The sequence below is a fragment of the Mirounga leonina genome, unplaced genomic scaffold, assembly GCF_011800145.1.
Source record: "Mirounga leonina isolate KUSES-001 unplaced genomic scaffold, KU_Mleo_1.0 Mir_114, whole genome shotgun sequence".
Classification (NCBI taxonomy): Eukaryota; Metazoa; Chordata; class Mammalia; order Carnivora; family Phocidae; genus Mirounga; species Mirounga leonina.
Genome location: NW_023270265.1, coordinates 23,876,499 through 23,900,412, shown reverse-complemented (window position 1 = coordinate 23,900,412; position 23,914 = coordinate 23,876,499). Strand labels below are relative to the sequence as shown.

Here is a 23,914-nt window from a genome sequence, read left to right as displayed (position 1 = left end):
ATAGCCTGGTGATTCTTTGTGTGTGTGTGTGTGTGTGTGTGTGTGTGTGTCTGTCTGTCTGTCTGTCGATTTTTCAGAGAAGGAACACTCAGTTCTGAGAAAAGTACTGTTGGAGGATGAGGTCTTGGCCGCCATGGTGTCTGTCATTGGCACTGCCACTACCCACTTGAGCCCTGAGTGAGTATAATCATTGATGTGGCTTGATCTTAGGCAGGAGGATAGCAGTCTTGGGGAGAAGCGGCAGGTAGCTGCCTTCTGAGCTGTCCTTTTACCCAGAATCAAATGTGGAGGGAGTAGTTTTGCTGACAAGGTAAAAGGAAGGGGCTTTTTAGCACCAGGGACTATGAGGGTAGTGGAGGCACGGGCTAATGGCTCTTAGCTACAGATGTACATAAGAATCACCGGTGGAGCGTTTTGTTTTGTTTTGTTTTTAAATATACGTTGAGTTCTCTGACTAGACTGTAAACTCCAGGAGAACAGGGATTTAATCTATCTGGTTCACTCCTAAATCACCAGGGCCTAAAATGGGAACGGTTCTTAGCACATAATATATGCTGAATTAATACTTGCTGAATGTGTGAATGATCATGTTCTGGCCCATTGACTCAGTGACTCTAATGTGAACTCAGGGTACTTCAGAACCCTGGCTCCTTGGTAATACATAGTCTTCCATCCCCAGCTTAGCTGCCCAGAGTGTCGCCCGCATTGTGCCCCTTTTCTTGGATGGCAACATCTCCTTTCTGCCTGAAAACAGCTTCCCTTGCAGATTCCAGCCATTCCAGGTGAGGGTCTGATGGATCAGAAGGGAAAGAATCTTGGGACTTTTTTTTTAAGACCATATTTATTTGAGAGAGAGTGCGCACAAGAGAGCACAAGCAGTGGAGAAGGAGAAGCAGACTGCTGAGCAGGGAGCCCGATGTGGGGCTCGATCCCAGCACCCTGGGGTCATGACCCCAGGCTGAAGGCAGCCGTTTAACCGACTAAGCCACTCAGGCATCCCAGAACTTCTTTCCTTCAAATTTTTAGGGCTAATCTGGGATGGGTTTGGGGGCAGACAAGCCTATTGCTGGCAGGACAGGCTTGCTGGAGCTCTTCTTCCTTTATAGGATGGCTCCTCAGGGCAGAGGCGGCTGGTTGCACTGCTTATGGGCTTTGTCTGCTCCTTACCTCGAAATGTGAGTACATTTGGGGAGTACTCTAGTTTAACCCTGATAAGGGGAGGCAGCTCCCAAGTGACTTCTGGGCAGAAACTTGCCATAGGCTAAGCTGATCTTCTGTTTTCCTCACTGGAGAATTTAGTTCTCATCCATCCTGGACCCTGCTGCCACTTTCTACTGGGTATCTCTTGGGGTGCGAGTGTTCTCTTCGTGCATCACATGGTCAGGTTTTGTGTAGGTGGAAATCCCTCAGCTGAACCAACTCATGCGGGAGCTTGTAGAGCTGAGCTGCTGCCCCAGCTGCCCCTCTTCCTCCACCGCCGCTGCCAAGTGCTTTGCGGGACTCCTCAACAAGCTCCCTGCAGGTACTGAAGTGAGGCTGGGGGTTGGGAGCCTCCCAGAATCGATTACTGATGAAATCTTTGAAGTTCAGCCCTTATGCTCTTTAAAAAAGGAGCTGCTAATAATGTAATAGGGACTCCCAAGGGACAGCCCTTGGGACAAGAGTCGGGACCAGAGTTGGGCAAAGCATTAAGGGACATAAGAAGATAAGAGGGTTCAAGCAGAGTGCTCTGTCTAGGTCTGTCATCCTACTCCCCACAGGGAGCTATTAGAGATGATTTTTTACTAGAAGTAGACTGCTCTTTCCGAATACTAGCACCCATGTTAGGAGATACCAGACTCTCATGCTAGTGTCCTAGAGCTGAGTGGGCAAAGTCACAGCCAAAATGATACCGTTCTTCTAAAGGCTTCTCAGGGAGCTCTGCATTTAAATGACTTATATCCTTTGTTGTTAAAGGAGAAATGTGTAGCCTCTGCATCAGTGTTTCTTATTTTTAGGGCAACAGCTGGACGAATTCCTGCAGCTAGCCGTGGACAGAGTAGAGGCTGGCCTGAGCCCTGGGCCCTGTCGTAGTCAGGCCTTCACACTGCTTCTCTGGGTAAGGAGCCAGAATGGATTCTGGTTAGACAGAGACAATGATGTCTGGTTAAATAAAATTTCTCCATTTGACCTTGAACCATAAGCATGCTTCATGGAGTTCTGGGGTTTGAGTGCCATGCCCTGTTCTCTCTCTGATTACAGGTAACAAAGGCCCTAGTACTCAGATATCATCCTCTCAGCTCCTGCCTTACAGACCGGGTAAGTCCATTCTGGAGACAGGAGAGCCAAGGACCTACACAGAAACTTCCCTGTTTATTCTCCCGGAAAGGACAGCCATCCTCCTCTTGCATATTTAAGATTGATTCTTCTCTTCTGGTGCACCTCTTTTCTCCAGCTCATGGGCCTCCTGAGTGATCCAGAACTAGGCCCAGCAGCAGCCGATGGCTTCTCTCTGCTCATGTCTGACTGCACGGACGTGCTGACCCGTGCTGGCCATGCTGAGGTGCGGATCATGTTCCGCCAGCGGTTCTTCACAGATAATGTGCCGGCTTTGGTCCAGGGCTTCCATGCTGCTTCCCGAGGTGAGAAGGGTCTAAAAGAAAGGCCCCAAATATATAGACCTTTCCTTTGCTCAGGCCACATTCCCTCAAATAATTTAGGACCCAAGTGCTTCTTTAGAGCTATACTGTCATCTGTACCTGAAAGGCTAAATTTCCACATTCTTGTCCCACTTTTTTCCTTTGATGAGCCTGTCTTGCCTTTTCTGAGCTTCAGGGTTTTGGGGGGTTTTTTCCCAACCTTTTTCTAGGCTGATGTCCCAGCTTCATAGAGATTGGAGTTGAATTCCCAAGCTCTATGTCTGAGACCAGTTTCTCCATCTTTTTACAGATGTGAAGCCAAATTACCTGAAGGGCCTGTCTCATGTCCTTAACAGGCTGCCTCAGCCTGTGCTCTTGCCAGAGTTGCCCACGGTAAGCCCTGCAGTCAGAGCCTCAAACAGGGACTAAGCCACTGTCCCCAGCCGGGGCATGGTGAGGTGGAGGAAAAGCAGGCTCATCACATACATGATCGTGCCCGCCTTCTCTGTGGCCCCTTAGCTGCTTTCCTTGCTGCTGGAAGCCCTGTCCTGCTCTGACTGTGTAGTACAGCTCTCCACCCTCAGCTGCCTTCAGCCTCTTCTATTGGAAGCACCCCAGGTCATGAGTCTTCACGTGGACACCCTCGTCACCAAGTTTCTGAACCTCAGCTCTAGCCCTTCCATGGTGCGTTAAGCCCCCACAACTCTTTGGCACCTATGTCTCTCCTTCCTGGGTCTCCCGTTACCCTCTATGGTTGTGTTCCAGGCTGTCCGGATTGCTGCACTGCAGTGTATGCACGCTCTTACTCGTCTGCCCACTCCCGTGGTGAGTACCTGAGATGGTCCTCTCTGGCCTGGACCCTTCTTAGAAGAGCCAGAGAAGTACCTTTTTGCCTTAATCAAGTGGCACTGGCCACCCTGCTGTGTGATTGAGGTATACACAGGCAAGGATTTGCCTGACTACCCTGTAATAGAACGGCCATCCTGCCACAGAGCATTCTCTGGAATCACTAAAGGAGAATAGGACGAACATTAGTCGTAGAGTCAGAGAAGCAGCCCTTTCAGTTGCTTTGGTTGAGCAAGGCCGTGGCTCTTCTAACTCCACAGCTGCTGCCGTACAAACCACAGGTGATCCGAGCTTTGGCCAAGCCCCTGGATGACAAGAAGAGACTGGTGCGCAAGGAGGCAGTATCAGCCAGGGGAGAATGGTGAGTTTCTAGGTCATGGGCGAGATGGGATTGAAATGAGCCTCATCGCTGATGCTGCCTGCATTCTTTTTGCCTACAGGTTTCTGCTGGGGAGCCCTGGCAGCTGAGCCCTCGGTACTGGCCTAGGCTGTTCTACAGACAATCTAACCTGGAATTACTAACTATCAAGCCATCTTGCCCAAGGCAGGGAGACCACTGGCCTCTGATGGCCTCTCCCTGGGCCACTGTTGCATGGCTCTGTAACATAGGAATCCTGACTTCTAATGGCTTTGTGAAGTAACTGAGTGTGAGACCACTTGTGTTTGAAGAAAGATCTTGGGTTGGGGCTTTTCCATTTATTTGTCAGAAAAAGGGAGATATGCTGCTGAGGGGCGAATGCAGATGAATGTGGCTTTGAGGACCAGAATGATGGAAGTGTGTGTACCTACTAGAGAATAAAGATTTTTTTTGGTAATGGGGCGGTCGGCTATTTCCCGCTCCCCACTTACGTCTTTGTGGCACCTTAACTAGAGCACCACTGTGTATGCTTAGAGGAACACTAACAAGAATTCTTTGGGGCATCCACCCCTCCAAGTAGAGCACGGGAAGCAGGACCAGAACGCTAGGCCTTGACCCTGACTTCTCCCTTCCTCGCCCTCTAGTAAAAGCAAAGAGAAGCTACATATCTTTAAAAATCAAATACCTTTATTTTTCACCTTCAGCAGCATGTGAGAAGTGGCAGTGACCTCAGCAGTAGGCCTGGTGTCTTGCCCTGTTGGGAAGCCAGAATCTCCGTTCTACTGTTCAGGTGTTTTCTCAGATAGCAAGTGGCAGAGGTGGTGGCCAACCCCAGTGCTGGAACCTGGAGGAGGTTGGGGTCAGCACCTGGCAGGGTTGCTAGCTGCCTAATCTCCAGTCTGGGGCTGGAATTTCAGTTTGCCTGAGCTGAGTCAAGGTACATCAGTCCTAGGATTTTTCCACATCATGCCTTGTTTCTGCAATAGCCAGGAGACTGGTCCTTGAGTTGTCCCTACATGGTACTCTACGGCAGGCCCACTGACTTTTTTTGCCCAAGGATTCCAAGAAGCTATCCTTGGAGGCCCTTGAGACAATGCAGGAAGCAGAGTGGTGCTCAAGCTGTGGCTGACACAATCCAGCTCACACTGCCATCACAGAGGCTGAGTGAGCAGTCACCCAGGGAGGGGGGTCCCAGCTCATTCCATTCCCATGGGGCAGATGACTGGAAGGTAACAGCACCCGAGTAAGCCAGTGCCTACAAGAGAAGATAGAACGTCTGAGTTCCAAGAGTTCCTGGTCTTCCTTCCTGATCCTCAGTCCTCAGCAAGGATTCAAAGTATCCTGAAGCCACCTTGGCATTAATCCCAAAGAAACAAAAGTTCTAATTTGTCCAATGTGCCCTCTAGTGCCTTGAGGGCCTCGAGAGGTTTCAAGCTAAACTTCTAAGGGGCCACTGCAAGCAGTGACAGGCAGGAATGTAATGAGGACGGGAAAGGGAAGAGGGCAGGTACTTTTGATCACCTGATTATTACTGTCTTGGGAATTGCAATTTGAAAAGTGGTTTACCCTTGTCTCTCGGGCTCAGGGAGCGAACTTCATTTTTTTTGTCTTAGGACTTCTGTTACAAATAGATTACTGCAATTTCACATGTTCCTGGCTTGAACTCCAGACACTGCCATACAAATGGGAGGAGGTTGGTGGTCACTATGTCCTACCTAGAGGTCCCTTCTTGACAACAGCTCTCTCAGGGTTCTGTTGTGGTCATCTGTAAGCCTCATATGCATGTACACCACACAGTTTTGGCCGTAAGCCCCTTTGGCTCAAATGAACAGTGATCTCTACTCCCAGAGTCTAGATCTGCAGTGGCCCATTATGGTAGCCACTAGCCCACATGGGTCTATTTAAATTAGTGGAAATTAAATTAAAAATAGAATTTATGGGTGCATTAGCCACGTTTCAAGTGTTCAGCAACCATATGTGGCTAGTGCCTAATGTCTTACACAGCATAGGTACAGAAAACTTTTCTTATCACAAAGAGTTCTACTGGATGGCACTGGTCTAGATGTTTTACTTTACCTTCCTGTGTCCACACCCAGGAATACCTTCCAGTTGTCCAAGCAGCCATAGTTGTAATGATTCCTAAAAACCTAGAGCCAAGAAAAAAACAGGTTTCTACAAACCCCTTTTTACTTAATCCCCTCCTAATTTTAGAGCCTAAACTGGCTAAGCTAAGGCTCAGCTAGGCAAGTTCTGACCTTTTATGATGCCTATTGGCCCTGACTATGGCTTCTGTTTTCAGGACAGCAGGTTCAGTTACCCTCCACCCCAAGCCCTCAGCCCTACTCACTCTGCCCTTGGCCTGCAGCCGACGTCTCTCCTTCTTGTTGATGTGCCTTTCGATACTAGTCTCACCTCGACTGATGAGAACAGCATGCCATACAGTTAGGGCACCCAAGGCAAGTGCTACGGAACTAAGAAAAGAGGGGCCAAGATTGGTGGCGAGCTTAGGGGAGGGGGCGGCTACAGGTAGGTCTGAATCTGAAACTGAGCTGAGCAATAATGATCCACTAGAGACCTCTCTGCCTAAGTCTTATCTCCCAGCCTACATCCTAGGTGAGTTGTTGCTTCAGTACGTCTACAAAAAACACCAATGAAGAAGCATCAACATGAAGAAAGAAGGGTAGGGAAACAAGTCTGCATTGCTAATAAAAATGGTCCATATCTCCTAAAATCCCCACGCTTAGGAAACAACAGCAGATAGAGAAAGCACCAGGTTTAGAACAGGAGGCACACAATTCCAACTGCAGCTCTCCCACTCCCAGCTATGATCACACAGCAACTCACTTCACCCTCTGCTCTTCAGTTCTCATCTGGAAATTGCACTGCCCTACCCTGAGGCAGGAGTTTAACTTACCTTGGCACAGAACGCTCAGTGCTAGCATCCTTAGCATTCCCTGCCCCAGAACGCTGAAGAAAATGAAGCACTGACTCTTTGCCAAGTTAAGTCACACTAAGAAGAGTGGCAGGTGACAGGTGGGTCCCTATCTACACATGGGCACTAGAATGGTTTTCCCAAAGCTGCCCCCCATTAAAGTGTCAAAAATGAGCGTTCGATACCTGCACAGGAACCAGAGGTAGACAAGACTCTTGTGAGTCACCCTTTCTCGGAAGGAGAAGGTGGGTGGTGGGGTCTGGTGATAAGTCTAGAGAAAGAAGAGCAAGGGGGTTCATTTGCTCTATTGGTCTCCACCACAGCCCCCAGCACCTGCAGGCAGGGAAGGGACCAAGCCCAGGGTGAGAAAGTAGGGAGTTAAGCCACAGAGGAGTCAGGGTGGCAGCCAGATGGGTGGGCCAAGCCCGGCGGCATCATCATGTGGACACACACTGGGTAGGGCGGGTCTGGACAGGATGGCAAAGCACAGGAGGAGCCGACCCTGGGCCTTCAGGTTTGACAACACAAATGGGGCTCCAGGGGAAGCCACTCCACTTCCCAGCGAGAACTCCCTCACTATGTGGCTGCAATCCTCAAGAGAGGAGGCCCACACCCAGAATGCAAGCACAAGCAGGGAGAACTGAGCTCCGATTAAGGGCTGAAAGGGCAGCAGAGGTAAGTGGTACAGTTGTGAGCCCAGGACCTCTCAGAGTAAGGGGTCCTAAAAGGCCCAGGGGAAGGGACGATCCTGACAACGGATACAGAAAGACTAGGACCAAAGGGTGATCAGACTGGTCCAGCCTGATCTCTGTCCCCTGGAACCCCATTACACACACTAACACAGACTCCTTGCTGCTCAGGCCATCACCAAGGCAGAGTCCTTGCTCAGCCCAAAGAAGGTGATAATGGGGTAGAGAGCCCAAAACTGTCACAAACCAGGGACTTCAGTTTACCCCAGGCCACCCAGTCAGCAGACAGCTTCCCAGAACACCCCTGATCCAGTCCTGAGAGGCCCCTCGGCCAGCCTCTACAACTCCACTAGCAGGCGGGCCCCTGCTGCCTCAGCAACCCCATCCCCCTGGCCTGAGCAGCAGGAGGCAGTGGGGTGGGGACGGCCCACCTGGTTGGCAACCGCCTGTAGTTTGTTCTTGTCGAGCTGTTTCATTTTCTAAGGGGATGGAAAACAGTGCTGGTTATACTCTCAGGCCTCTAGGACGGCGGTGCTACCAGCCCCACTTAGGGACAGATTCCATGCCCCAAAATTCTACTGAGCTGTCCTGCTCCTAACTATGGGCTCACCTCGATGGCAGCATAAGCTTCCCGGAAAAGGTCCCAACTCCCGTAGCTGCAGTAGACACAGCCCAGCGTCATGAAAAAGCAGAAAGAGAAGAAGTACCGATGGTTATAGTGGCCCACACAGTTGTTTAGCCAGGCTGGTGGGGGAAAGATTAAGGACAAGATCAAACAGAGCTGCTGGTCTCTCTGGTTCATCCCTGCTTCATGATGGCATCATCCAAGCACAGGGCTTCCAGTCACCAAGAACTATTCCTCAAAGGCAGGAAAATATGGGACTGTTTCCAGAGGTTAAAGCTTTTCAGAGCCTTCACTAGTCCCACTGGGAAGTTGTGAAAACTGAAATCCTTCAGCAAAATGAATCTGCCAATACTCCAACCTAGCTGGGGTTAACCAGCCACCTGTAGGGGACCAATGGTTCTATCGGGCACACCCAGTGGGCAACATGAAGCCCAAACATCTTAACACCCCACAAATGTTAGCATGATGGTCTACAAAAGAAAACTGTTCGAACAGATGCCCTGCTCCAAGATCTGTCCCATAGAGAGCTTTTAAGTCTCCAGCTTTTCCCCCCCGCCCCCCCGGAGATGGCCAGTCCCCACCACTCCTCTTCTACTAACTTTTCATGAGCCCAGTGTCCTAGGAGGGATGATGCCTTGGTTGCAGCATCACAACCCAGTGCAGGGCTCTGGAGCTAAAGAAAGAGGCCTCAGGCAGAAGAGATCATAAAAGGATACGGCAGTGATGATCCATCTTCAGCACACACCTGTGAGGGAGGGACACAGGCTCTGTTACGGTGGCCAAGGTTCTTGAGAGGTCAGTGCCCATCCTTTCCTACAAGGCCCAGCATCCTGCTGAGGTGGAAAGGGCACAGACTTTGAAGACAGGCCTTGCTTCAAACCCTGCTTCATTGGCTACATGATCTTGGACAAGGTTAACTCATCTATGAAGCTCGGTGTCCACAAGTGGTGACAATGCCTAACCCAGGACCATCCTGAGGACCAGGTGTCACGATGTGAGGGCACACTGCCTGGTATATGACGGGCGTTTCATAAACGTCTTCTCAAACTTTAGGTCTAAATTTTGCCCTAGGGTTTCAGCAAAAGGGCCACAGCGGGGGTTCACAGCGAGCAAAGCCAAGACCCACCTATTGCAGATGCTGCAGTGGTGTGTTCGGGCTGGCTTGGGGTAAATGCACTTCTTACAGATGGAGACTGTTGCGATATCATTCCTGCCCTGTGCAAAGGGAGAAAAGCATCAGGACAACTGTGACAGCACAGTTTTGTACCTCAGAAGATTCCAAGGCACTCTCCCCACCCCTGGGGCTGCTCCCACAGCCGGCAGCTCTATGCCTCCCACATGCCCCCGTGGGGACCCACCTGGGGTGGGTATCCAGGTGGAGTGGTGATGGCCTGGTAGTAATGGAAGACGATAAGGATCAGATTCCAGTGGCTGTAGAAGAAGTGCCAGCAGAGCCGTGGCACTGAGTACGTTCGGAGGATGAGAGGCAGGACACACAGATAGGCGATGGCCACGATGGAGCTGGTCAGCACAATCACCAGCACCACAAACACCTGCCAACACCAGTGAGGTCGGGGAGACACAGTGAGAGTTTGCCAACACCAAGAGCAGACTCAGGAATTTCCCTGGGGTAGGGGGCTGGTGTGGGTCCCAAACCCAATGTGGGTCCACCAGACACATGTCCTTCTGCTAGCCCAAAACATCCCTGGGCATCACTCACCACCCCACACCAGCGGATCACGTTGTCCACCAGCCAGTAGATAGGCTCAAAGGCAGCATCGACAGCGGTGTCACTGCCCCCAAAGGAGTTGTAGAGCAGGGAGCGCAGGCAGACCTTGCCGTAGCGCCAGCGCTGTACCAGGCCCCGGAGCAGAGGCAGGCGGCGGCGCCTGGAGCCCAGGAACAGAAGCAGGCGCAGGCAGAGGCGGGCGGGCCCCAGCAGCAGGCTCCGCGGGCTCCGCATGGCTCCTAGGAGAGCACACCATTGGGAGGAGCCAGCCCGGTCCCGGCCCTCCCTAGCCCACCAGGGAGGAGGAGGCGAAGACCTAGGATGAGGCCCACCTGGGCCAGTCACCAGCTGTGGGAAGTAGGGAGGTCACTTCACTTCTCTGCGGAATGGCTGGTGCCGGCGTCCCAACCAGATCACACGGGGTAGGGGCCGGAGGCTCTGAGCCTGCAGAAATCCTACTTACATCACACCACTTGGGTGCACCGCAAATCCAAGATGAGGCACACCTAGAGCGAAGGGCCACAGTAAAGTGCTGAGGGAGAGGCAGGCTGCTCCAGGCCAAGGCAGGGTCTCTGGAGTCGCCTGGGTGGAGCACAGCTGACATGCACAAAGCTGCCACCATGCCCCTGTGGACATGGCCATCATAGCAGAGGACTCCAGGGGTACCCTGCCTGCTCCAGCCCATCGACCTACCTCCTGACAATGGTTCTTCACCAAGGAAGGGCCAGTGGGGGAGTAAGTGCATAGCATGTGGATCCTACATCTAGATCTGCCCTGGTGCTGAATCTCTGCAAAAGATATTCATCTTTCCTATTTCCTCTGGGCTGATTTACAGGCCACCAGACCCAACCTGGTAGCATGAGAGTCCCTGCCTCCGGTCAGGACACCTCAGCTATCCTGCATGACATAAGATGCTTTGTCTCCAATTCCAGTCCCAGCCCCACCCCAAGGATACAAAAGCCAAGACAATTTCAGTTGTTCACAGCAGAATAACACCACAGGCAGGAGACCCTGGCAGTGGGAGAGGGACCTTCATGCTGTGGTTCATGAAGACCACAGAGCCTATCCTCTGTGATGAGTCTCCCCTGCCCAGTTCTAGCTGGACACTCATGAGTCTTCTCTACAGCTGCTGCCCTTGGCCCCAGGCTTCCTAACCAGCCTTCCCACCTTTGCAAGTACCTTCATCTCCTCTATGTGATTTCTACCTCACTCAATAGCCATGGCAGGTCAGCTGCCCAGGCAACGTCCAGCACAGAAGTCATGGCTCCTTCAACGTTAGTCTCCTCAATTCTGCAGCTTAAAGCCCTTACCAGAAAAGAAATTATCTGACTTTCCCTAGGGCTACTCTGTCCTCAGCAACTCCACTGACTTATTTAACAGGCAGCTCAAAACCCAACAGAAACTGGAGGAGGCTGCTCCACCGGAGTGATGGTTTCAGTTCAGTAACTGGAGCAAGGTACTCTCCTTGCACACTGGCTTATCACTAAAGGCCTTTCAAAACAACAACAACAAAAAACAAACAAAAAAAACCACTTCAATACCTCCTTCCACAAGCCCTGTAATGACCTAAGGCAAAAAGGAATCCGGGAGACAAGACCAGCAAAGAGAAGAAAGACAATTCAGTAAGGACCTACTGTGCATCAGAATAAAGAAACTGGCCATTCCTATCACTCCTAGGAGCTAAGAGATTTAAGAAGCAGTGTAGAAAAGAGAGAAAGGAAAAAGTCAGCCTTCCTACTTCCTCTTGAGTTGGGAGTCCTGTTGCTTGGAACCATGACTTGGCTTGAAGCATGAGTTTTCAAAATAGTGTATGGCTATAGTCAAATGTAAGAGACGAACATTTTACCCCACAACAAATCCAAGTGACTCAGATTGTCCACATCACTGTTCATTCCCTTACTGTGGCTAATGGAGAGTTTCCTATTTGCCAAAATACTCTTTACAGCAACAGCTTGCAAATAAGATGCATTCCTCACCTGTTAATGAACACGAATTATATGCCATCTCTCCTGTTCTACAAAAAACCCAGAAACATTCCTTTTCAGATTCTCCACCTTTCAGACTGTCCTCAACCACCTCTGGTATTCCTGAGCTCTATAGGAAATGCCTGCCTCAAGGACTAGACTTACTCTCATCCACCCCATAACCTGACTACTTAGGGCTCCATACTGCCCTTTAGTAGCTCTGTGACCTTGGGCAAATCACCCAACCCTGCTGGAACTCAATCTCCTTGTGTCCTCATTCAGTGACAGGGTAGGGTTAAATGCTAAGGTCCTTTCCAGCTCTAACCCTTTATTGTTCTATATATACACTTGGTTAAGGTATAAATGAAAAGTTTACAAAATGCCTAGCACGATAATCTGGCTCATAGAAGGGCTCAATAATTGCTTGTTGAAAGAATGGAGGATGCAGAAGTGGTGAGGCTGGTCAGACGTCTATCTGTGCTACAAATAATAACAAGTGCACTGCTGCCAGTGTGGTAACACTAAAAAAGTATCTGATGCTATCATTCTTCACGGTCAGTAAAAAGAAACAGAAACCATTGTTAGAATCATAGCACTTAAGAGCTAGAAAAGATTTTAGAAAACATGTCCAACCAGAAATCAACCCAAACATGTAAACTGAAAGCTTGTAGATGCAGAGCTACAGATCAGATTTGAGTGAAGAGTCTGAAGCCAACTCCCTCCCAACTCATTTTAGCTAGTGGGGTTTAGGGGGTATGGGGATGCCAGGGAAGAGATACTGTGGTCCATGGGACCACACTTGAACATACGGAGTTCCTCATTTCTCAGGAAATTGAGCTAAACCAGAACTGAAAAAAACTGTGTGTGTGTTGTGGTGGGGGGTGGAGAATCAGAGTGAACACGGGAGGAAACAGAGCAAAGCAGAGCTTCACTATCACCCCAAGCACAAGCCTTTAGTACTCTGATCCCTCAGTAGCAACCACAGGCCATAGTGCCGTCTGCCACCAGATTAGAGGGGATTGATGGCCACAGCACTCCCCTCTTTCCAAGGCTCTAAGTCACCATCTGTTTTCCAAGGGGAAACTGGATTAGTGGGGGCTGGAGGGTTTGAACAGGGAGGGACATATTCCAAAGCCACCAGAAGGCAAGGGAAACTGAGATGAAAGTCATAGCAAATCTCATCTGGACAAAGATGCTGCTCTCAGGATGTTTGCTGTGTTAAGCAGTAGTTGTCAGTCATCAGTAAGAGCAGCATTCTACTCATGTGCATGCAGACTTCCCTTCCGGACTAACATGTTTGAAAGAGAAAAAGTGAAGGATGGGCCCACACGACCTGAGATCCGCTTGAGAGGATCCGACTGCAAGATCTGAAGCTGCAGTCATAAAAACCGGGAACAGGCTTTATTTCTGAATGGGGTGGCGTGGTCAAAGTGCGATGGACTGGAAGTAAAAACAAACAAAAAAAACTTGGGTTCCGGTTTGGGCTCTACCTTTAGCTATCTTTGAGCCACTGGACAAGTCAAATCCTGTCTCTGGATCTGAGTTTCCAAATCTGTAAAATGGGCAAGTTGGGTCAGCTGACCTCCTTCCAGCTCCGCGCGTTACGCTGCCCGAAGGGTGCACTCCGCCAGACTTGTGCAGGGCACTGCCGTGCAGGGCGGGGCAAAAAGAGAACAGGCCCCCGGGCTCACGAAAAGGCCCCGAACAGGGCCCGACCCTAGAAAAAAAGGGCAGCACTGGGGAGCAAAGGCCGCGGCTCCGCTCTTACCTGCCGCCTGCCGACTCCCCAGTCAGCCAAATGGAACCCCACAGCCTCCGCCGCCGCTCACTGCCACCCCCTCCAGCTCCGCAACCCGTCCGGGCTCGTTTCAGTCCAACCAACCATCGCCCGGACTGGGACCCGCCGCCAGCCCATCCTGGACCACAGGCGCACGCGCAGGCGGCCCGGAGCCCCGCCCCCGGACTGGTCCCGGGGCAACCTGGGAAATAAAGTTTCCCGGAGGAGGAGCTCCCGAAGATCACGTGATAAGTTATACCAATTGGCGCCTTTCTTACTGTGGAACTGCTCCTGAACTTCGGCCAATGAGAAGTCGACTTCGTTTCCCTCCAGTGGCAGTCATGGCGCCACCCGTGAGGTACTGCATTCCGGGTAAGTGTGCGGGGCCCATAGCGAATTCTGGGTGGGACAGAGGCAGGAAGGTTGGATGGCCAACACCTTATGGGGACCCGTGACTGATGCAGCGTTTTGCTTCAGGCGAACGTCTGTGTAACTTGGAGGAGGGCAGCCCGGGCAGCGGCACTTACACCCGACACGGCTACATCTTTTCGTCGCTTGCTGGCTGCCTGACGAAGAGCAGCGAGAACGGCGCGGTAAAGGGGCAGCTTCCCATTTCCTCCTTCTTTTCCTTTCTTTTAGGCTGCTTTTGATTTCGCGGTCATTAGGCAGGGGCGCTACGGACGCGTCTTTAGTGCCTCAGCAGTAGAACAGCTGGTCTCCGAGTTTCTTCCAGCTGAGGTCTCCACTGCTGGGCACTTAGCCACCACAGACCAGATGTGTTGCTCTCGCTTGATTATATTGCTGACACTCGGGGAAGGAAGTTAGGGGACGAGCGGAGGCGGACTGAGCCCTGCAGTGAGCTGAATCTTGTCCGAATGTCGCCCACCTCTCCGGTTACATCTTGCTCCGCCATTCCCACCTCACTCTGCAGTCTAGTCACACAGGCTTCTTTCACTGTCGCTAGTGGGGTAAGCTCTCTCCTGCCACAGAGCCTTTGTACACACGGCATCTATTTGTAACACACTCATCTCCTTAGCCTGTTTAATTCCTATCTTTCAGATAGCCTCTCTAGTATCACTTATGAGAGAAGCCATGCTAGACCCACTAGTCAAGGAAAGGAGTTTTGTGAGCTTTTATTTTTTGTTTGTTTTGTTAAACTCTCACAAAGAACTAAATTTCTTTGCTTCCGTGCGCTCATCTTTGAATATAATTAAACATTCAGTTACATGTTTCCCCTAGACTCTTCCCTTACTAGACTCTAAGTTCCATGTGAAGCAAACCTTCCCACCATACCTTTAGTGCCAAGCACAAGGGCCTATGCTCAGTAAATGTTTGTTGAATGCCTAACACTGTTCTCTATAGTTCCAGAGGCTGATCCAGGATTAGCCCAGGATCAGATAAACAGTATTGGAAGGAGCAGCTTAAAGACAGGGAGCATAGTAGAAAGAGGATTCAGAATTAGGACATTTAGGTACTGGCTAACTAGACCTTGTTTCTGCTTTAGGTTAGAAACTTGCTCTCTCTTGTTTTAGGTTTTTCCTCATATGTAAAATGAGAGACTTTTTATTCAGTAATTTTGGGAATGTCTTTTAACATATCAAAGTTTATTCATTTCACAGAAATATTTTTTTAAAAAAATTTTTTAAGATTTTATTTATTTATTTGACAGAGAGAGCGACCATTTGAGAGGGGGGGGAGGGTCAGAGGGAGAAGCAGACTCCCTGCTCAGCAGGGAGCCTGATGCAGGGCTCCATCCCAGGACCCTGGGATCACGACCTGAGCCAAAGGCAGACACTTAACCAACTGAGCCACCCAGGCGCCCCTCATAGAAATACTTATTGAGCATTTTCATGTGCCAGGCGCAATGCTGACCTCTAGAGATATGGTAATGAGCCAAATTTACATGGTTTCTGTTATCAAGGGACACAGACATAAATTGTAAACAAGTAAATGCTCAAATTAGTGTATGGCTACAAATGTGATGACTATTTTGAAAGAATATTACAGGTTGCCATGAGAACATGTAAAAGACAAACCCACCGTAGTCGGGAGAAGTGACATTTAACCTTAATCTAAAGGATAAATAAAAATTGGGTAGGTGGGGAGAGTACAGTCCTGACAGAAAGAACAGGTTGAACACAAATTCTGAGATGGGAAGATGTTTAATGAATTAGTGAAACTGAAAGAAGGCCGGGGAACTGAAGCATAGTAAGTGAGGGAGAGGTAAATAAAAGATGAGGCTCAAAATATCTGTCTTGGGGTGCCTGGGTGGCTTAGTCAGTTGAGCATCCGACTCTGGATTTCAGCTCGAGTCATGATCTCAGGGTCCTGGGATCAAGCCCCATGTCAGTGCTCCCCCACCCCCGCTCAGTGGGGAGTCTGCTTGGGATTCTCTCTCCCTCTGCCCCTCTCCCCATTTGCGCATGCACACGCTGTATCTCTAAAATAAATCTTTAAAAAAATATATCTGTCTTACACCAGCAGCCAATACCATGCTCAAAGAGAAAACTACAAGTATTCCCTTAAAATAGAAGAAATCAAGTATGGCCATTATTATATAACATTTATTTGGAAATTCTAGTCAGTACAGTAAAGTGAGAAACAGAGGGTAGTAGTATAACTTTGGAGGAGTCAAGTTATCTATGATAGACAGTGGTTATATATCAAGAAAGCCAAGAAAATCACCAAAAATCTTGTTAGAGCTTATCTGAAATGATTAGATTATGTTTTCTAGTAGCATTCTTCCCTTGAAGAATGGCCCCTTGACCTTCCTATTGCCTAAAATTTCTAAGGCTGTCTACTCTGGGCACATATGAGTCTATAGTCCACCCATCCTTGGGATCTCAGCTGTGGACCAAAGCATTCCTACATTACTCATAAGCCACAGATTACCTTTATGCAAGGCTTAGTCGATCTCACATTTTATTGTTTTCTCTATAGCTTCCTGTCATTTCTGTCATGAGAGAAACAGAGTCCCAATTACTACCAGATGTGGGGGCTATTGTAACCTGTAAGGTAAGTTGGTCTTAACCTCCCTGCTTAGGACACTTGTTCAGTGGTGAAATCATGATCATTGTGGAACTGCACTGTCTAATATGGCAGCCACTTGCCATATGTGGCCATTTAATTGAAATGAATTAAAATTAAACAAAATTCAGAGTTCATTTCCTCAGTCCCACTAGCTACATTTCAAGCGCTCACATACAGTTAGGAGCTGCCCTGTTGGCCAGCACAGAACATTTCTGTCATCACAGTGTTACTGGACTGTGCTGGCCTAGAAAGTTCTGGGATAGTGATCAGGGCAGCCAGGTTCAGGCACACATAGTTATTTCACTGAGCTGAGTCTCTGAGTATGCAGTTGGGGAAACAGGGGTGTCAAAGGGTAATAAGGAGGTCTATTTTTTAACACCTGGAAGCTGAGATTTTATTCTGCAGAGAAGCAAAAGACCTTATATTATAGCATTCCTGTTAAATTTCATCTTTTAGGGTGTTTCAGGGGAAGTACAAATTAAGGCTGTACTGATCAATAAATGTAATACATCCTTACTCCCTGCCCATCCCCACCTCTGCCAGGTTAAATTAACTTGTAGCTCTTAGTTGCTCTCTTTATAAGTTGTTCCAGCAAAAAATCTATGTGTTATTCTCAAAATAACTGAAGAGGCAATGATCCAAATATTACGCAGTAGCTGAGATGTACATTTAAATTCTGTCCACTCTACAGGCCTCTTAGCAAGATCTGTTAAAGGTCCAGATTTGCTGTGATGCCCTGTGTCTATTTATGTTAGGCTTCTGTATTTTTCAAGATCTAGTCCATGTTATTTCATTGGATGCCCACAGTAACTTTATTAGGTGGCCAGAGTGGCTCTCATTCCACTTTATATATATTATTTATGCAGAGTTAAATCGGAGTTAACTTGTCTTAAATTCTATAATTAGTAGGGTTGCTTGGACTAAAATCCTGGTAATTCCTACTTCTTGCTTCCTCCTTGAGCTGACAACTGCTACTACTCTAATGCTGATCTTTTCTCTGCTCCCCAGGTCTCTAGCATCAATTCACGCTTTGCCAAAGTGCACATCCTATATGTAGGGTCCACACCACTTAAGAACTCTTTTCGAGGAACTATCCGGTAAGAAGTGTTCGTGTCTTTGCCTTTGCCTCAGCACCTGGAATGAGATTAGGATAGAACAGGGGATTGGAATTCTTAGGAACAATTACAGTTCCTATACCTGCCTCTCTGGCTGTCTTTGTGTTTTGATTCTGTCCAGGTAGTGTCCAAAGGAAATGTTAAAATGTATGAGCTAGGACAAAAGGAAAATATTGACAAGATTGGGCTTTAAAATAAAATGAAAAAGGGGCGCCTGGGTGGCTCAGTTGGTTAAGCGACTGCCTTCGGCTCAGGTCATGATCCTGGAGTCCCGGGATCGAGTCCCGCATCGGGCTCCCTGCTTAGCAGGCAGTCTGCTTCTCCTTCTGACCCTCCCCCCTCTCATGCTCTGTTTCATTCTCTCTCTCAAATAAATAAAATCTTTTAAAATAAAATAAAATGAAAAGAATTGAGCTAAGCTGGAGACTAGTGATGCAGGATGATCCAGCTAGTGATGCAGGATGATTCATATGAAACAAAGTAGAAGACATTTTAGGAAGCATCTTCCTTTCTTTAATATAGTTTAAACCCAAGGATTTTAAGACATTAAAAAGGTTAGTGGGTGAGGGGCACCTGCCCGGCTCAGTCAGCAAAGCATGCACCAGTCTGATCTTGGGGTTGTGAGTTCAAGCCCCACGTTGGGTATAGAGATTACTTAAAAATAAAATCTTAGGGGCACCTAGGAGGCTCGGTTGAGCAACCGATTTGCCATTTCAACTCGGGCCATGATCTCATGGATCATGAGATTGAGCCTGTGTTGGGCTCTGTGCTCAGCGGAGAGTCTGCTTGAGATTCTCTCCCTCTGTAAAATAGAGTGTGTACTCCCCCACTCACATGCGTGTGTGTGGTCTCTTCTTTCCCTCTGTCTCTGTAAGATAGGTAAATAAATAAATCTTTTTTTTTTTAAGATTTTATTTATTTATTTGACAGACAGCAAGAGCAGGAACACAAGCAGGGGGAGTGGGAGAGGGAGAAGCAGGCTTCCTGAGGAGCAGGGAGCCCGATGCAGGACTCAATCCCAGGACCCTGGGATCATGACCTGAGCCGAAGGCAGACGCTTAACGACTGAGCCACCCAGGGGCCCTAAATAAGTAAATCTTAAAAAAATAAAATATTTTTTAAAATGGTTAGTGGGTGAAATGTAGATTTTTTTTTTTCTGTAGGTTCTTTGAGAAGGGACAAACAATTCTTTTTTTTTTTTTTTTAAAGATTTTATTTATTTATTTCAGAGAGAGAGAATAAGAGAGAGCACATGAGAGGGAGGAGGGTCAGAGGGAGAAGCAGACTCCCCGCCGAGCAGGGAGCCCGATGCGGGACTCGATCCCGGGACTCCAGGATCATGACCTGAGCTGAAGGCAGTCGCTTAACCAACTGAGCCACCCAGGCGCCCCGGGACAAACAATTCTTGTGAGCAAGATAATTTAACTTCTGAGGCACTTTCCACCCTCAGGGTTCCATGTGGTTCTATAGTGCTTCTGTTCAAGCTCTCCTAAGGCAGCAAAGTTCCTTATTTTTTCCTGCCAAATCTGATCTGCTTTTCACTAGTCAGAGGTATTGATACTGCTGCTCTGTGTGACCCAAGAATGGGAATGTGGTTTTGTCCTCCGGATGAGGACTTGGAATGCTTCTCTACCCCACTTCTGTGCATGGCATTTGGGTCCCAATTATGACTTGTTCTCTCTACTCTTGTAGATCTTTGTCTACTATGATTCTGCAGAATAATTCTTTCCCACCGATAATTAATCTTTCCATTAATTCTTTTTTATAGCAAGGAAGATGTCCGAGCTACTGAAAAAGACAAGGTTGTTGGTTGGTCCTTTTTCTTTTTTTCCTTACGACTTTAGGAATCTCAGTCCTTTTAAATTATTCCAGTGAATTTCAAACATCTGTGGGAATGTAGATCCAAAGATCCAAGGAATTTTAAGGTGTTTCCTACTGGAAAGTGTGGAATTCTCACTGTCCTTTTCTTCTCCCTAGGATTTTTGTTTGCTCTGTTGACCAGAAGGGGATTAGTTTACTCCTTGCCTTTGAAACCAGATGTTTATTTTTTGCTGATCCCTCAGATTTACTCTGGATCCTTTCAGAGCCAACTGTAGTAACTTTTGTCCAAGTCAGATTCCTGATCAGGTTACTGAATTAAAAATCTTTCGCTTATATGATCATGCTGTAAAAGCAATAAAAGTTTTTGATTGGCTTGACTAATGATGACTTCCACCCTGTGGGTTAAAAAGTAGATTGGTTCTACCAGAGGGGTAATAGTTTCATGTAGATCTGATTTAGAGCTTTCACTTAACAATCCTGTTCTTTTTTTTACAGGTTGAGATTTATAAAAGTTTCCGCCCAGGTGACATTGTCTTGGCCAAAGTGGTATCCTTTATTCCCAGCAGTCTTGTGGTCCTCTGTCAAAATAAGAAATAGAGGGGCGCCTGGGTGGCCCAGATGGTTAAGCATCTGCCTTCAACTCAGGTCATGATCCCAGGGTCCTGGGATCGAGCCCCACATCGGGCTTCCTGCTTGGCGGGGAGCCTGCTTCTCCCTCTCCTTCTACTGCTCCCCCTGCTTGTGCTTTCTCACTCTGTCAAATAAATAAAATCTTAAAAAAAAAAAAGAAATATAAGTAGAAAACAACTCAAGTGGCTATGGGAGGGAAGATTTATCACCCATCATTTTCCTTTACCAGTGTTGTGTGACTAGATCTCCCTGGGTGATGCACAGTCCAACTACCTCCTGACCACTGCTGAGAACGAACTCGGGGTGGTGGTCGCCCACAGTGAATCAGGTGAGTAGGTCCATGCGTCCATGTGCTTATTTTTCCCTGGGAGCTGTGGTTTGGGATTAATCCACTGTTTTTTTCTCCTTACCCTTGTTTTTTTAATTTTCTAGGCAGCAATATGAGTGTCAGTACTTACTACTGAGATTAGAATGATTCTCCTTATATAATTGTAATGGGAGACTCACTGTGTAAATCACTGGAATAAACAAGGCTTTTTCTGTATGAGGTGAGGTTCACTAGATTGTCTGGTGATACTTCAGTTCAAAACCAGCCTTGAAAGGGAAGAGTCTTAGGTAAACATTTGGGGTCCCAGTTCCAACATCAGCTCTTCCCTTCCAGGTGTCCAGATGGTTCCCATTAGCTGGTGTGAGATGCAGTGCCCTAAGACCCACACTAAAGAATTCCGGAAAGTGGCCCGAGTACAACCTGAATTCTTGCAGACTTAAGAAGCCACATTTTACCCCATGGAGAGGGGTAAGCCATTTCTGAGAGTACAACAACCACCTTTAGAAAAACCTGCTAGCAACTTCTGCTGCAGGTGGAATATTTTTCTTATGAACCTTTCAGTGGATTTCATTCTCTTAAGTGATCAATTTCTCTTTTGGAGGAGCCAGCAAACAAACTGTATAACATTGTAAGTAGCCTGTTCCTTCTGACAGTCTTGCAAATACATATTTTTGGCTGTGACAAAACATTTTTACTAAAAGGATTTTATGGTTTCTGTTGTCTTGAGTAGGGAAGGGAATCCAAAAAGCATCATGACATTTAGAGCAGGGGTTTGCCTGGTTGCTGACACTCATTAACTGACGTGTGTCAAGTGCTTACTTCCTCTGGAAAAGCCTAATCTCCAACCTTTTTTGTATTTTTTATGTTCTATTTTAAGCACTTCCACTTATTGAGTACTTACTATGTGCCAGGCACTGGATCAAGCACTTTATATACATCTCATTTAGAGAGATTACAGTTTAGTGAAAATTACAGAACATATGGGGATTCAGGGTACATGTGAGTAGTTCTGAAACTAATTAGATGAACATAGTATTACTGATTTAGTGGTACCCCAGGAAATGTTTGCTAAATCTGAAAAGAGGGACAGAGCACTGTCACGTAAGGTGACCAGGGAAGATCTGTGATGTGAAGTAAAAGGAATTGAACTTAGCTAAGTGGAATGAAGATATTCAAGGCAGACAGAGAAGCCTGAGCAAAGTGCAGAAGCAGGAATGAACATGCAAGTTTGGGGATGAGGAAGGGATGAGGTGTTAAGCATGGAGAAGCTGCCGAGGGAATGGAAGGAAAGAATTAGCGGAGAGGTCAGTTGTTGAGATGTTCTTCAAGGAGCCTGTATCTTTTATGTGTAGTGACAGTGGTTACAGGTAAACTCGAGTCATTCCGCCTGGGTTTATATCCTCTAGCTGCTAGCCTTGAATAGGTTAGGTTGTTTTGTTTTGTTTTTTTTAATAGAAAATAGAATTGAGATCATTGTAGCTCCACATGCAGTTTTAAAAAATAGAGATTCCTTGTACACTTTGCCCATTTTCCCCCAATGGTGACATTGTACAAATTACAGTATACTAAAATAATCAGGATGTTGAACATTGATGATAGTGCAAGTTATTTTTGTTTCTTTTAAAGTCTGTTTCCTCCTCTGGAATAGTATGATCTCATAGGGTTATTGTGAGGAAGAAATGCCAAAGTTCCAGTACATGCCGGTATTGTATGTTGTTATTATAGACCTGGTTGCCTTCTATCAAGTATCTGTCAAATTCCAAGCCTTATGTTAGACACTTTGATGTAGTTTAAGCAGTCCCCTTACTGATAGACATTTTAAACGTTACAGATTTTTCTTTTACAGGCAATGCTACTGAGAAAATCTCTATACTGTATATCCTTGTGCATGCCTAGGTTTTATGGCAAAACAGATTCCTAGAAGTGGAATGCTGGGTCAAAGAATGTGTACTTTTTAAATTTTGGTTAGATTTTCCCATGTTGCCTTGCAGGAAGATGCTACCAATTTGATTCTACAGCATTAGCCACTTATTTTCTCTCTGACCTTCCCAGTAGCCCTGGAATGTACTAATCATTTCTACATTTTACAGAGAAGTAAACTAAGGCTTAGAAAAATTAGTTAACTTGCCCTACGTCACATAGACATCAAGTGGCAGACCATTAGAGCGTTATTCAAACCTACGTCTGTCGTACTGTAAAGCCCAAATTCTTCTGTACCATGGTGCCCTCCTTTTTCTAAGTATTGACCAGAACCTTGGGCATGAAATTAGAGGCTCTCCAAATTGACAGTGGTTCATTAATTGCTTGTTGGGACATCATTCATTCAATAAATATATATTGAGCAACTACTGTCCCGACCACTGTTCAAGGAACTAGGAGTTAAAGCAGTGAACATGATAGAACCCTTTCCTTGTAGAGCTTACATTCTAATGGGGAAAGACAGGTGATACATAAACAAATAAACATTCTAATAAAGTGTCATAAAGAACATTTGAAACAGCTGGATAATAGCCCTCTCTGATCTGCTGCAGAGCAGGTTGGATTTTTCCATTAACTGTCCAATATTGTATTACAAGTTGAGTTTATGTGCCTGTCTCCCCTACTAGCCTGAGCTTTTAGGGTAAGATTCTGTCTTTGAATCTTCGGTACCTGGTATTGTGACTAAACATAGCAAAGCACACTAAAAGTTTTTTTGAGTGTTCTCATAGCTGACTCAGTGGCTCTGCCCAAACAGTGATGTTTAGTGATGATATCTGCTCATCTACAACTGGATCTAGAGACAAGGAGAATATTGTTTCTGTGCCTTGGAATAGTGATTCTCAGCCTGGGTAAGGTGAACTTCGTAACTGCCTACAAAGGGTCCCCCCCCCCACAGGTGATTATGTTTAGCTAGCTAACCGAGCTAAGCATGGTCTTAGAAGGATAGTTGTTGTTAGCCTCCTAGTGGTGTTGGTAAATAATGCAGGCTTTCTATTAACTTTCCTGCCCCTAAGAGTTTTAGTCAATTAGTGAAGACGGCCAAAAACTTAGGTGATGTCAAGACATAAGAGTAAGCTGATCCAATCTGAGTTGGGTGAAGAGCCTTGGTCAAAGAAAATTACCAACTTTTTTTGGTCTACAATTCAGTATAGGCTAAGTAAATTTAACATTCCACCAGACTGTTGGGGACTTAAAATTACTAAAGCTCGTCTTGGGGTTTCTGGATAGATCAAGTGAAAAACTAGAGAAGCAAGATAATTAGAAGTATTTAAATTTAGCATAAGGACTTTTAGTTGAATATTTTTCCTCTGGGTTCCAGTACTTGGTAGCATATATTTGGCCAGTTTCTGCATCTCTTTCAGCCTGTTTCTTCTGTAAACTGGGGATAGCAGCCCTTTTCAGAAGTGGTGAAGATTAGAGACTGTATATAACGTGCCTCACCCAATGGTCGGCACAGAGGAGCTTCATGAGAG

General features: G+C 47.1%; 3 protein-coding genes across 13 annotated transcripts in view; 2 read left to right on the top strand and 1 right to left on the bottom strand.

Annotated features, from left to right (window-relative positions):
• MMS19 (MMS19 homolog, cytosolic iron-sulfur assembly component) overlaps positions 1–4,279 on the top strand; it is a 32,492-nt gene extending 28,213 nt beyond the window's left edge. For all 5 annotated transcript variants that reach the window (XM_035026349.1, XM_035026355.1, XM_035026362.1 and 2 more), the window contains 12 exons: positions 78–177; positions 680–782; positions 1,107–1,175; positions 1,396–1,522; positions 1,998–2,098; positions 2,242–2,298; positions 2,435–2,621; positions 2,929–3,011; positions 3,138–3,302; positions 3,384–3,443; positions 3,725–3,825; positions 3,905–4,279. In XM_035026349.1, coding sequence (XP_034882240.1) covers positions 78–177; positions 680–782; positions 1,107–1,175; positions 1,396–1,522; positions 1,998–2,098; positions 2,242–2,298; positions 2,435–2,621; positions 2,929–3,011; positions 3,138–3,302; positions 3,384–3,443; positions 3,725–3,825; positions 3,905–3,932 — 1,181 coding nt within the window. In that variant the 3' untranslated portion in view covers positions 3,933–4,279. The remainder of the gene's footprint in view (positions 1–77; positions 178–679; positions 783–1,106; positions 1,176–1,395; positions 1,523–1,997; positions 2,099–2,241; positions 2,299–2,434; positions 2,622–2,928; positions 3,012–3,137; positions 3,303–3,383; positions 3,444–3,724; positions 3,826–3,904) is intronic.
• ZDHHC16 (zinc finger DHHC-type palmitoyltransferase 16) lies at positions 2,546–13,705 on the bottom strand. 6 transcript variants are annotated; one of them, XM_035026407.1, is made up of 12 exons: positions 13,530–13,705; positions 9,789–10,303; positions 9,427–9,621; positions 9,195–9,283; positions 8,785–8,813; positions 8,054–8,187; positions 7,875–7,922; positions 6,940–7,025; positions 6,170–6,293; positions 5,899–5,969; positions 4,508–5,077; positions 2,546–2,632 (listed from the first exon to the last, which is right to left on the bottom strand). In XM_035026407.1, the coding sequence occupies exons 2-11, from the start codon at positions 10,029–10,031 to the stop codon at positions 4,963–4,965; spliced, it is 1,134 nt and encodes a 377-aa protein (XP_034882298.1). In that variant the 5' UTR covers positions 10,032–10,303; positions 13,530–13,705; the 3' UTR covers positions 2,546–2,632; positions 4,508–4,962. The 6 variants fall into 6 exon arrangements, with proteins under 6 accessions (XP_034882298.1, XP_034882287.1, XP_034882302.1 ...); XM_035026396.1 differs by having other exon boundaries at positions 9,789–13,201; positions 13,530–13,701; XM_035026411.1 differs by having other exon boundaries at positions 9,789–10,036; positions 13,530–13,701.
• Positions 13,706–13,804: 99 nt separating this feature from the next.
• EXOSC1 (exosome component 1) lies at positions 13,805–22,562 on the top strand. Of its 2 annotated transcripts, XM_035026330.1 has the most exons (8): positions 13,805–13,910; positions 14,016–14,131; positions 16,479–16,553; positions 17,577–17,665; positions 19,452–19,485; positions 20,000–20,050; positions 20,378–20,462; positions 20,796–22,562. In XM_035026330.1, the coding sequence occupies exons 1-8, from the start codon at positions 13,844–13,846 to the stop codon at positions 20,900–20,902; spliced, it is 624 nt and encodes a 207-aa protein (XP_034882221.1). In that variant the 5' UTR covers positions 13,805–13,843; the 3' UTR covers positions 20,903–22,562. The 2 variants fall into 2 exon arrangements, with proteins under 2 accessions (XP_034882221.1, XP_034882230.1); XM_035026339.1 differs by lacking the exons at positions 13,805–13,910; positions 14,016–14,131 and adding an exon at positions 14,147–14,506.
• The last annotated feature ends 1,352 nt before the right edge of the window (positions 22,563–23,914 follow it).

Coding starts and splice junctions, on each gene's coding strand:
- EXOSC1 (XM_035026330.1), top strand. CDS start 13,844: ATGAGAAGTCGACTTCGTTTCCCTCCAGTGGCAGTCATGGCGCCACCC. Junction 17,666..19,451: donor TCTTTTCGAGGAACTATCCG/GTAAGAAGTGTT, acceptor TCTTTTTTATAG/CAAGGAAGATGTCCGAGCTA. Junction 19,486..19,999: donor GAGCTACTGAAAAAGACAAG/GTTGTTGGTTGG, acceptor TTTTTTTTACAG/GTTGAGATTTATAAAAGTTT.
- ZDHHC16 (XM_035026407.1), bottom strand. CDS start 10,031: ATGCGGAGCCCGCGGAGCCTGCTGCTGGGGCCCGCCCGCCTCTGCCTG. Junction 8,814..9,194: donor CACTGCAGCATCTGCAATAG/GTGGGTCTTGGC, acceptor CCTCCCTCACAG/GTGTGTGCTGAAGATGGATC. Junction 5,970..6,169: donor GGCTGCAGGCCAAGGGCAGA/GTGAGTAGGGCT, acceptor TCTTGGCTCTAG/GTTTTTAGGAATCATTACAA.